This window comes from Cupressus sempervirens, chromosome 3 (genome assembly GCF_028749045.1).
Source record: "Cupressus sempervirens isolate cs-2001-9-10 chromosome 3, ASM2874904v1, whole genome shotgun sequence".
Lineage (NCBI taxonomy): Eukaryota > Viridiplantae > Streptophyta > Pinopsida > Cupressales > Cupressaceae > Cupressus > Cupressus sempervirens.
The window spans coordinates 185,791,296-185,804,247 of NC_143120.1; the positions used below are offsets into that span (position 1 = coordinate 185,791,296).

General features: G+C 34.8%; 1 protein-coding gene across 1 annotated transcript; it reads right to left on the bottom strand.

Moving 5' to 3' along the window:
- Positions 1–3,928: 3,928 nt before the first annotated feature.
- On the bottom strand, positions 3,929–7,115 carry LOC149565418 (ATP-dependent DNA helicase pfh1-like). Its single transcript, XM_089816313.1, has 2 exons — positions 5,426–7,115; positions 3,929–4,020 (listed from the first exon to the last, which is right to left on the bottom strand). The coding sequence occupies exons 1-2, from the start codon at positions 7,113–7,115 to the stop codon at positions 3,929–3,931; spliced, it is 1,782 nt and encodes a 593-aa protein (XP_089672439.1).
- Positions 7,116–12,952: the final 5,837 nt, after the last annotated feature.

A 12,952-nucleotide genomic window follows, 5' to 3' on the forward strand; every position in this document is an offset into this window, starting at 1 on the left:
CCAATAATTTTAACTTTAATGAACTTGTTGGGTAAACGTGATTTTGACAATAACCACAACTGGGAAGGTCACAGTGTTCCTACACAATTGCATGAAGATGCAAACCAATTTGTTCCTAGAACTAAGATATCTCAACAAGTGAATCAGCCACCAAAACATGAGTACAATTGCCAGTACGAGTTCTCACCTAAACAACAATTGGCCCTTCAACTAATTTTAGACCATTCCATTGCAAATAATCATACTGAACCTTTGTACATGCTCTTGCAAGGAACAACAGGAATAGGAAAGTCATATCTAATCAATTGCATACGCACGTCTCTTCAAAATACATCCCCACATGGATTAACTCCTATCCTTGTTCTTGCACCAACTGGAATAGCCGCATTTAATATACATGCAACAACTATACATGCAGCCCTCAAGATACCAATTAGAGAAATGAAACCACTACAAGGTCAAACATTAACAACGTACCAAGAAAAAATGAAAAACATCAAATATATTTTGATTGATGAGATGAGTTTTATAGGCCCAAAATTGTTACTTAAAATTGATTCGAGATTACGTGAGGCATTTCCCCACCGACAACACATTCCTTTTGGGGGACTATCTATAATTTTAATTGGTGATTTTGCACAACTACCTCCTGTTATGGACAAACCTATTTATGTAGGACAGACAATATCTCAAAATCTTTGGCTCAATTTTAATATCATTGTAACATTACAAACAATATTTAGACAAGACGGTTGTGACCCAACATAAATAAAGTTTCATCATGCACTACAAAACATGCGCAATGCTGAACCAACCGAGGATGACTGGAAATTACTAATGATGCACACAAACACACACCTTCCACCAAATGAGCAAGCGAAATTCAACTAAGCAATACATTTGTTTGCCACAAATGAACAAGTTGCTATACATAATAAACAAAAACTCAAACAACTAAATGTACCTATTGCACTCTGTGTAGCTATAAATACTCAACGTAGTAATGTTGAAACATATACAGATGACCAACTCTCACAAGAAGTACTCGTATGTAAATTCCAACGTGTCATGCTTACCGCAAACCTATGGATACAAGGTTGCCTTGTCAATGGATCCCTTGGTGTAGTTAAGGACATTGTATATGCCACTTCCTCTAAGCCTCCTTAGTTGCCAACATATGTTACTGTCACATTTGATAGCTACAATGGGCCTCCATGGGATGTCAACAACCCAAAAACCATACCAATCCATCCAATTACTCAAGGCAATCGTACCCAACTACCACTAACCACTACTTGGGCTATCACTATACACAAATCACAAGGCCTAACTTTAGAATGGGCCACAATTGATATAGGTAAAACTGAAAGACAAGGCCTCACCTTTACAGCCATATCAAGGGTCAAATCCATACAAGGCCTTCGAATTGAACCTGCCTTCTCATTTGAGCGCTTCTGCAAAATGAAAAAAAACCCCTACAATATTATTAGAAAGAAAGAAGAAGCTCGATTGTCCTTGCTCTCACTTTGACAAGGTACTTTTTCGTAATCACTTCCACTTTTCTATAAACTTTTCCTTTTAAAAAAAAAAAACCTTATCTAAGTATTACATTTGTTTGATAACATTTTTTTCTACTTCTCTTTTACAGGTTCACTATATGCTGCAAGGAGCTGACAAAACTCAAATTGACTTGTCATATAGATGATATATAAATGTAATGTGGGAAAACCTACAAGTAATATCTATACAAATACATTGTACTGTCAAATTTGGCACATTTACTATTACTTAAAAAAACTGCTTCTATCGAATAGCATGCATGTTCTAAATGAGAATTTACAATTTTATTATAATTACTATTTAGGTCTACACATTCATTTCTTGGTAAACATATGTATTAACCATTGTGCATGCTTCAAATATTTTTTTTCCATTCTGTCATATACTACTCCTTTGCTTCTAAAAAACCATTATTGTTATGCACTATTGGACCACACTAAAAATTATTATTTTCTTGACATATAGATTTATTTATCATAAGGAATTATTTGTTAAACCCGTTACTATTCTGTGCAATTTCATACAATGATAGTTGTCTAAATTTACGCTATCAGCTTATCCCTTGAACCTCTCATCGGTACAAGAAAATTTGATTAAAGAATCTGGTCACCAGAGCTGATTCCTTGGCTTACAGGGAAATTTGATTAAAGAAGCTAACAACCTAAAGGATACAACTTTCCTCAACTCCCCCCGCTCTCAACAATGAAATCCAGAATTGGTAGAGTTGCAAGTGAGGAGTCAATTACTTATATCATGGAACAAATCACCAACTGGCAAAATAATTTTTAACATAAATGAAACACATTGCCTCTTAAACAAATTCATGTGCAATATTCACTAAACTTTACCACATGAAATGAACACTGCTATAAAACATTGTAATAGTGAGGATGAAACATTGCACACAAAATATGTCACAAATTCTTTAAAACACGAGAAGGCTGATGATATGTGATCATAACATATAGCCTACTTTCAAAGTATGCAGAAAACCTCTGTGCTTGCCAGCTTCCCTTCTATTCAAAGGGAGAAAATGCCTTCCCATCCTATCCAAGGAGACCAAATGTTTTTGTGTAAGCCAAAGGCAAACGCACAATCTTAACAAAACTTTTAGAGTTCTTAAATCAATGACAGAGTTATATTCATGGGTAGAAGAAAAATTATCATCTTACTACCAAATTGAATGCCACTTCAAGTTTTAAAGCTGACAAAAATCATATCCACTGTAAGGTGCTCTAATTGCCTGTAATTCATTCAAACATCGATGCTCCTCACAATTATGCTCACAAGAAGTCAGTGATAGATTAAACGAACTCCTAGATCCATGTTATTGGTACTTGGATAATATGATCATAAATCCCTCACCCATTCAAAATAAGTAGTGTTCCAAAAGAAAGGAAATTTTCAGACTCCAAAGAGTACGCTAATAATGATCAACCATAGCCAAATCTAAATCATCTATTCAATGCCATGTCAAAGTTCCAACCAAGCCTAGAATTTGATGGCCGTATTGGCGGCTTTTCCACTTTTTAGCTGTATATGATAGGTTAAACATTTGTTGGACCGTATTGGTTGATAGGTGAAGATTTTATAAAATCGTTAGTATGATACTTAAGTTTATTAATAAACCATCAAAATTCATAATAGACAATATTTTTAAAATTCACTATATAAACAATTTTTTTACCAATTTAAAATATTAGTATACAAAATATAAAATTAGAAACATTCTTAACTTACATATATTCCTATTACTTTTTAAAATTTTATATTATTTTATAAAACGAATGAGTTTAAAAACTTTGATGTGAGATTTTTGTGAATATTACTAATTTATACTTTATATTGATTAAATATTAAGTTATTAAGATAAAAATGAAAATCAACAAATATTTAAAACGTAAAATAAAAGGAGTCATATGACCAAACCGTCATAAAAAATCCACTTGACAGGTAGGGGTGATCGTCAAATTCCAAGCCTGGTTCCAACACACCAACTTGTATAAAAAGTACATAACCAAATATGTCTAAAAAGTACATGACCAAATACAATGCTAAAAAGATACAAAAAAAACATTACTTGGAGTGGAGTTGCATTGGAATTAGGGAGTACAAATTGATGCCCTGCTACCATAATTCAACGTTGCTTCCTTTCAAAACTGAGAACTCACAAAAATTCCACATCCACCATGAAAAGCTCTACTTCCCTGCATCTTTTTCCTATAAAACTAAAGATAAAATGAATAAAAATGAAATCTCTATTGTTTTTCTCCTATTTTCTCGATGGGTGTGAAAATCTATAATAGTTCTATCATTAGAGAGAAGTATCATAAGCTCACTTCAAGCATAATGGGTGAAAAGGTCAAGGTTATTCTTCTAGGCCTCTTTGCAGCGTGGGAATGCCTATGGAACCGGCTAACAGGTTTAGCCGGTCTGGTACACTGAGTGGATCAACCACGCCTGTTCATGGGGAACAAAATGAATCGGGTCATATCTCATTGAAAATGTTCTTTTCACCCACTTCTTGCCGATAGAACGGGTCAATTGTGAATTATTTGAGTTTCATTAATCAAACTTTGCAAGTAGTATGCACTCAATTAATACAATTGTGAACGCGTCAATCGTGAAAAATGGATCATTTCTTGGAGCCCATTGCAAATGTGTATTTTTTTGTCTTGTTTGTCATGTATTTTCTTGGCCCTCTTCATCTGCCTTGGACTTCGCCTTGAATGACTATGCCTCAGCTGACTGTTGAATATTTATTGTGTGAGACAATTGATGAACATGAGACAAAACAAAATATTTTAATTAGAGCTATCGTTTCAAATATAATATATACTAGCACTTGCACCAAAAGAGGTGCAAGGGGTACGCCGATAGGTTTAGTAGAAAAGAAAAATTGAACAAATTTCTAATTAAGAAGAGATTTCAAACTGAAGGCAAAGTATATACATTTTATATAGAACAAAGGCATATATACATGAGTAACATCTTTAGAGGGTTCACATAGAATATAAAATTGTAATGTACATTTGTTGAAATATCTTTTCAATTCTAAATATAGAAGAAACTGGAGTCCTATTTGTGACGAGGCAAGAAAGACCTGTACATAAAAGGAAAATGGAATTAATAAACAAGAAAAGTACATATGAGTAAATTTATATACAACACAGGCATATATACATGAGTAACATCTTTAAAGGGTTCACATAGAATATACAATTGTAATGTACATTTGTTGAAATATCTTCTCAATTCTAAATATGAAGAAAATGGAGTCCTATTTTTGACGTGGTGGGAAAGACTTGTACATAAAAGGAAAATAGAATTAATAAATAAGAAAAGTACATATGAGTAAATCATCAAAAATTCAAAATTATTGAAAAATTGAAATCATTCAAAAGTAAGTTGACAAACTTGAAATTTTCTTGAGTATTTGATATGTGTGAACTCCTTGTTAGAATCCAACAAATGTCAACCTGTACAAAGTGTTATGGATTTCTTAGGAAGTTAGAAAAAGAAACTAATAAAATTAAAACAAAAAGATTTAGAATGCCAAACATTACCATTCAATGTAGAAGTTGCTTCATAGAAGTAATTTCTATGCGACATTGTGTGCAAACGCGCTTCTTCTTTCTTTCTAATGATATTGTATGGGTTTTTTTGCATCTTACAAAAGCGCTCAAAGAGAAGGAAGGCTCTACACGAAGGCCATGGATGGATTTGACTATAGAGATTGCTGTGAAGGTGAGGCCTTGTCTTTCAGTTTTACCTATGTCAATTGTAGCCATACCTAAGGTAAGACCTTGTGATTTATGTATAGTTATAGACCAAGCTATGGTGAGGGGTATTTGGGTACGATTGCCTCGGGAAATTGGTTGTATTGGAATAATTTTTGGGTTTCTAGGATCCCAAGGTGGACCAGTATAGCTATTGAACTCTACAGTAACATAAGAAGGCAATAGAGGGGGTTTAGAGCCTATTGGATACACTATATCCTTGACCTCTCCAAGAGATCCATTAACAAGACCAACATCGATCCAAAGATTGCTTGTAAGCATAACACGTTGAAATTTACATAGTAAAACTTCTCTAGGTAGTTGGTCATCATTTGCAAATTCCTCAAGCCTACGATGTGCATTTATTGCAGTGCAAAGTGCAATAGGGACATTTAGTTCTTTTAAAATCTTTTTGTTGTGGAGAAAAACTTGTTCATTGGTAGCAAACAAATGTGTTGCTTGGTCAAAGTCAATACATTCAGTTGGAGTGAGGTTTTTATTTGTGCAAGTCATTAACAACTCCCAATCATGTAAATTTGGTTCTGCATTGCGCATATTTTGTAGTGCTTGACGAAATCGTATTTGAAGTGGATCATCACCTTGTTGTCTAAATATTGTTTTCAATGTTACAACTGTATTAAAATTTTGCCACAAGTGTTTTGCATTAGTGTGAGATGCATAGATTGGTTTGTCCATAACAGGTGGAAGTTGGGCTAGGTCTCCTACAAGAATCATGGACATGCCACCGAAGCAAAGGTGTTGTTTTTGGGGTATAGCTTCACGTAGTCTAGAATCAATTTTTAGTAGTAGTTTGGGGCTTATGAAGCTCATCTCATCTATTAAAATGTAATGAATGTTTTTCATCTCTTCTTGGTATTTTGTCAATGCTTGTCCTTGCAGTGATTTCATTTCTTGAATTGGAATTTTGAGGGCTGCATGTATGCTTGATGCATGGATATTGAAAGCTGCAATACTTGTTGGTGCAAGAACAAGGAGTGGGTTTATTGCATTGAACATTGAATTGTGTAGTGCATTTCTTATGCAACTAATAAGATATGATTTTCCAGTTCCAACAGTTCCTTGTATGACCATGTATAAAGGTTGCATGGAGAGATTTGATGTGGAGTGGTCTATAATGATTGAAAGTGCAAGTTGTTGTTGACGTGATAAATCGTAACTGTTGGTAGTGGTAGAGGTGGATGAGTTGGGAATTAAACCAACCATCTTGTTTCTATGTATAAATTGAATGGCATGATCATGCAAATTCAAGGGAACATTATGGTTTTCCCATGGATGGTTGTTGTCAAAGTCACGTTTTCCCAACATGTCCAGGTCATTTAAGGTAGAACTATTGGCAAGGCTCAATTGGGACAAAAATTCCCACTCATTCATTTGTAATGAAGCAAGTATATCTACATCGGAATCTGATTCATTATCCTCTTTCATGACATCTTCAACCAGACCAGTACGATCGACATGCCAAACTTTATACGTTTCTATGTGTAATAGATTCCAATTTCCAATAATGTCATCTTTGTCCAAACCTATATCTAGGTGTATCTCATGAAAGTGTTTGTACAAAAGCAATTCACTCCAACAAAATGTTTCAAAATGTTTAGAGTCTTCTTTTGGAATTGAAAAAAATTTAGGAAAAACTTGCACTATTGCTTTTTCCTTTCTTATTCTCCATTTGGTTCCTTTTCGAGAAGGTGCATATGAATATGATCTGGTTGATTCAATTAGTGTAAGTTGTTCAAGGTCAATTGGACGTTCCATGTAGGCTTGTATGTAGCTAGATTCTATTTTGCTACCATCATTTGTTTGTTTTAGGCGGTGCAACACTTTTCTCCCCACATTCAAAGTTGTAAAATTTGCGATTGCAATTTACAAGAGGTAATTTTTGAAGCATATGACATGTTTGTTGTGCACTAATGTCTCTTTCAGCAACAATTTCAACCAAAAACTTCTGATATGCTTTGCCAGCATTGTCGCTAAGATTTGAATCTGAACAAATTTTGCCCAACATCTGAACACAGTTTTCAGATTTTTTTTCAGCTTTTGATGCCTACTTTGCAATGTATCTTAGAACTAATGCTCGGGATGTAATAGGTTGACAATCTATATTCCCTCTCCATATTGATAACATTTCTGGGCTATGAATGTTCAACCTCTCATCATTTCTAGCTGGTTCAAAGCATACGTGTCCTGATTCATTAAGGTGTAATGATGATTGTTCACATTCTTTCCATGGAGCTTTATATCTACATTGCATGTCTTTACCTTTCTTACGTAAACACGTTCTCTCAGTACATCGAGTGTGCCTTTGAACACGATTAACTAGTTCTTCATAATCAATGAATGGATCAACATAAGTTAATTGAGTTGTAGTTAGAAGGCATGGATCATCTGTTGGAGCTCTATTTTGCATGTTGTCTATTTCATATTTTGAGCGAGGGTTCATAGCAGTGACATATTTTTCGAAAATTTTTTTGACTTGTTCTACTGCGTGAGGATCTTCCCAATCAAGTGTGTCCATATTTGGAGCATTTTTTACCCAAATGACACCGTGTACATGCACAGACCCTCTACCCTGCCATTCTGAGCGATACCAATAATTAGTTGCGTCCATGAGCTTCTCGATTATCTCTTCACGAAAAATTGTGAAGCGTTGGTGTAGATATAATGATGTTGTATGAGGGTTATTAATCACATTATCAATGCGTTGTTTGTTGGTAAGCAATGAAGATGGAATATTTGGGGAAATAACACTATGCAAATCAGGCCATTTAGTGTCTGCTGAACTCAACGTAAAGAAAAATGTTGGGGAGCCTATTTGGGTAATTAAACTTGTCAACTCTGTGTGACGTGCATTCCAAAATGCTCTTGTCCCTCGTAAGGTAGAACCAAAGTGCATTAGTTCTTCTGCCAATTGATTGTTAGGCAGATTAGTCAAGTGAGAGCAAAGGTCTTCAATTGTGGTTGGTGTATTGTCTTCAACTTTACGTTTAATAAAAATAGATGCAGTAGACTGACTACGATGACGCATCATAAGATTCAATAGGAAGTATGTAAAGCGTCGATGTTGGCCAAACCTATTATCATGGTAATGGATAAGATGCATTGCATATTCATGCATTTCCACTTCTCTAGCTCGAGGTTGCATGGGTAGTGCAGTACCATTTGGGAAAAGCGTGGGAAAGGCCATGTCAAACAACCCCTCTATATTGTACTCATTAATAGGGGTAGAATTTATGGGTGGCCAAACTGCCATGTCATCTGTATCTTGTTCTATTTGTAAAGAATCTTTAATGATTTGGAGTTGACGACGTTTGTTTGGTAGGCTCATCATAAATGATGTTGAATTTTGGGAGTCACCTTCCATATCACATTGTACATTTTCTACTGGTGCATCTGTAGAATATAAAGGTTCACGAGAATCATCAATCGTACGTAGCATTGGTGAAATATCTGTGTTGAAATTAGGGAGCAATGATAATGCCAAATTGTCAATTTGTACATCTTTGTAATAAGGGTCAAATTTGATCTTATACAAGAGTGCATTGTGAACATGACTTCTACTAACATAGCAATCATAATGCTTGCCAATTGAATTAAGTCTTCGAACAACTAACACATCTAGTTGGTCAATTGTACGTGGTAAATATTTTGTAATTGTTTGTATATCCTGGGGGAAACTAATTGTGTGGCCACTATATTTGTATTGCCCACCATGAGCATGTGTTACTTGCAAGATGGGAGTAACACATGCAATAAGCATCTCTTCTACTTGGGTGAGAACCTTCAACACAATTGGTTGCTCAAAGGGGTCCATGTTGTTGGCTTCTAAGAAGCGATGTATACACCTCTCAGAAAAACATCTCTTACAAGTTACAAGTCCATTCGATGTACATACATTCATACCAGGGTAGCACTCCTTACAGATTGTACATGTTTGCAGTTTTGAGAGGGCATCTATCCTAGTTCTAAATCTGTGTAATGCATCTATATATGTAGATGATAAGTGGAAATCCATGTGGGTTGTTGTTTGTTGACAATGAGCATTATGCTCAACAAGATTTGGTGCTATATTAATAAAAGGTTGTGGAGTAATTGAAGTTGGTGAACTTTGGCAGTAGTGGGGGAATGATTGGGTTGGTGTTGATTGTAAAAGTTGGTAGTGTTGAATGCAACGACGTGCTCTAATTTCTTCTCTATGTCATGCATAATACAAGCGACTTCTCTTCCGTGAATTCATAGCAACACTATGAGTATGGATAGGTTGTTCTTCTGAATCAGGAGCAGTAGGAGCCATTTCCTGAATTGTATAATAATAAGAACAATTGAATTCTATTACCACTATCCAAATAAAAAGCAAGGAAATATAAATAAAAAACAATATTAAAAGAAGAGTGTCAATCCTTCCTAGCAAGTTGTATGCATGAAAAATTTAAGTAGAGTGAAAAGTATTAGTAGTAGTTTGTTTGATTATTTTTGTCATTCTTATAATTTCCAAGACTAAAGTGTTGATTATTGTTTTGTAATGTATCTGGTATTATAAATCATAATATATATTAGATAATAATATTAGTGTGCAACCATAAATCAAGCATAGAGAACATGTATAAGATTTCACATAAAAAAAATTTATGGAAACAAAAAGTTGTCAGTGAAAAACCATAACATTATAGATATGAGCAACAAACAACAACTATATCTTCAATTTACAAGAAGAGGAAAATGAAAGTATTGAAGGGTACTTCAAACCCTATCGACGTGTAGATAGAATGGGGATAGTAGTCAATAAAAAAGAGAGAAGATGGTAAGCATAGATAATGTATAGTAAAGAGCGACAAAATATTGTAATGCAAATACAATATACTTTTGCAAAAGAGTCATTTGCATGTATGGATAGAACTTTTTTTAAAAATGTTACTTATGTGTCTTCGTGTGTAATGCAAGATCTATTCAGTGGATGCTGACATGGAAGGAATAATTTCATTGAAGAGTAAGTTGGCTTCATTTAAGAAATCTGATGACGGGCCACACCACCCGTACCAACTCACAACCAAAAATTCAATAATATGGAGACAAGAGAGATGAAAAAATGCTTCATAAAACTTCCATTAATACTTGAAATTCATTAGAATATTCTCCAAATGGAAAAACTCCAAATTCTTACAATATAAGAGAGATTGCTCGCTAAGAGCTTCTACAAGAAATTACATCCGAAGAGCTTCTACTTGAAGAGCTTGTCTTGAAGAGCTTCTATTTCTCCAACTTCCATTAGAAGAGCTTCCATTTCTTGAACTTCCTTTAGAAGAGCTTCCATTTCTTGAACTTCCTTACAAATGATAATAGGCCTTTCTTAAATATGCACTTACCACCCAAGGCATGATTTATCCACAACATTCTAGAATCTCCACAACCTTCTACAATATCTACAACCTTCTAGATTTTCCACCTAAATAGAGCTAAGCACCACTATGTGGCTCAATTAGAAAATTACATTTCTTTTGTGGATCACAACAAATATTAAATGCATGATGCCACCTACACACCTCAATTAATGGAATAACAGCTATTTTTATTATTTTTCTATGCATGATGCCACCTACACACCTCAATTAATGGAATAACAACTATTTTTATTATTTTTCTATGCATGATGCCACCTACACACCTCAATTAATGGAATAACAACTATTTTTATTATTTTTCTATTTACGCCACCTATGCATCTTGAAAATAGAAATTCCTCTTTTCTCCTTTTTCCCTTATTTTATTTTTAAATTATTTTTCCTTCTATTTTCATCACTTTCTCTCTCCTCCAATTTTTTTTTTTTTTTTTTTTTTTCTAATAATTTAATTTTTCCATGCAAGATGCTCCTGCATCAGACTCCCCTGGTAGATAGAAAAGTGTGTCCCACACTTTGATGTCAAAAGAAAGATATAGAACCATCTTCATCTTCACCACAAGCTTCTACCTCAATAGGGACAAGAAAACCAACATGCAAATCTTCCACATTTTTTTTTCTGCTGATGCATGATGCTCCTGCATCCGACTCCCATGGTAGAAATTTTTTTTTGTGAATATGGAATCACAAAATGAAGTAGCCATTCTTGACATAATTTTTTTTTTCTCTTCCTCCAACACATAGCTGGAACAAGTATCCGATGCTGAAATTTCTCCTTTGCAATGAACTCTATCCAAGCATAAATCCCATCCTCATTCAATCTTGTTGAATTAATCACACCTGTAATAAATCCAGCAACACCATACCAATCTTCCTTTGCATACCACACATGACTAACAAGATCCTCATGCAAAAAATCATCAATATCTTTTAAACTCATATCAAAGACAACATCCCATGATTCATAAGAATTTACCTGTTTGACATCTTCATCTTTGCTTGCCTCTTTTATGTCATCAACAATGCACGTAACTACTCCACTTGCTTGATCTCCAACTAAGGCACTATACTTCTCCTCCATTGCTGCAATCTTCAAATCATCTTGATCTACTTCAGGTTCGTAAGTCTTGTCATCTTTATGCTCTTCCTCTTCTCATTCATCTTCTTCAACTTTAGGTTCGCAAATGATTTCCTCTTCATCTGCTTGCTCTTCCACTGGATCATCTTTCTTTTCCACATCCAAGGAATTATCAACATCTCTTTTCTGGTGACATGCTTTTTGTTTCCGCAACTCAGCTTCTAATTCATTCACTTGCTTCTGCAAATCAACTAGCAATGATTGTTGATTTCTTGCTCTAAATTTCTCAAGTCGAGGAATCCTCAGAATCCATCCAATCACAAAAGTCATCTTCTTCTTTCTCTTCTCCATAATCAAGTCTTTAGAAGATAAATCTAGTGCAAAATAAGAACCTCGTGCAAACTGCCTCACAGTCGGTGATCTGTCTACACAATCAAGAACTTCTTCACAAACTTCAACCAACTCAAGGTCCTGGTGCAAACTGCCTCACGTTCGGCGATCTGTCCGCACTCTCAGGAACTCCTGCTCTGATACCACTGATGACAGGCCACACCACCCGTACCAACTCACAACCAAAAATTCAATAATATGGAGACAAGAGAGATGACACAATGCTTCATAAAACTTCCATTAATACTTGAAATTCATTAGAATATTCTCCAAATGGAAAAACTCCAAATTCTTACAATATAGGAGAGATTGCTCGCTAAGAGCTTCTACAAGAAATTACATCCGAAGAGCTTCTACTTGAAGAGCTTCCTTTAGAAGAGCTTCCATTTCTTGAACTTCCTTTAGAAGAGCTTCCATTTCTTGAACTTCCTTACAAATGATAATAGGCCTTTCTTAAATAGGCACTTACCACCCAAGGCATGATTTATCCACAACATTCTAGAATCTCCACAACCTTCTACAATATCTACAACCTTCTAGAATTTCCACCTAAATAGAGCTAAGCACCACTATGTGGCTCAATTAGAAAATTACATTTCTTTTGTGGATCACAACAAATATTAAATGCATGATGCCACCTACACACCTCAATTAATGGAATAACAGCTATTTTTATTATTTTTCTATGCATGATGCCACCTACACACCTCAATTAATGGAATAACAGCTAT

What these genes read in the sequence shown, in the direction of transcription:
- LOC149565418 (XM_089816313.1), bottom strand. Translation starts at nt 7,115, where the DNA reads ATGGAACGTCCAATTGACCTTGAACAACTTACACTAATTGAATCAACC. An exon ending in AATACAACCAATTTCCCGAG is followed by an intron (nt 4,021 to 5,425) that starts GCAATCGTACCC and finishes CCCCATGAACAG; the next exon opens with GCGTGGTTGATCCACTCAGT.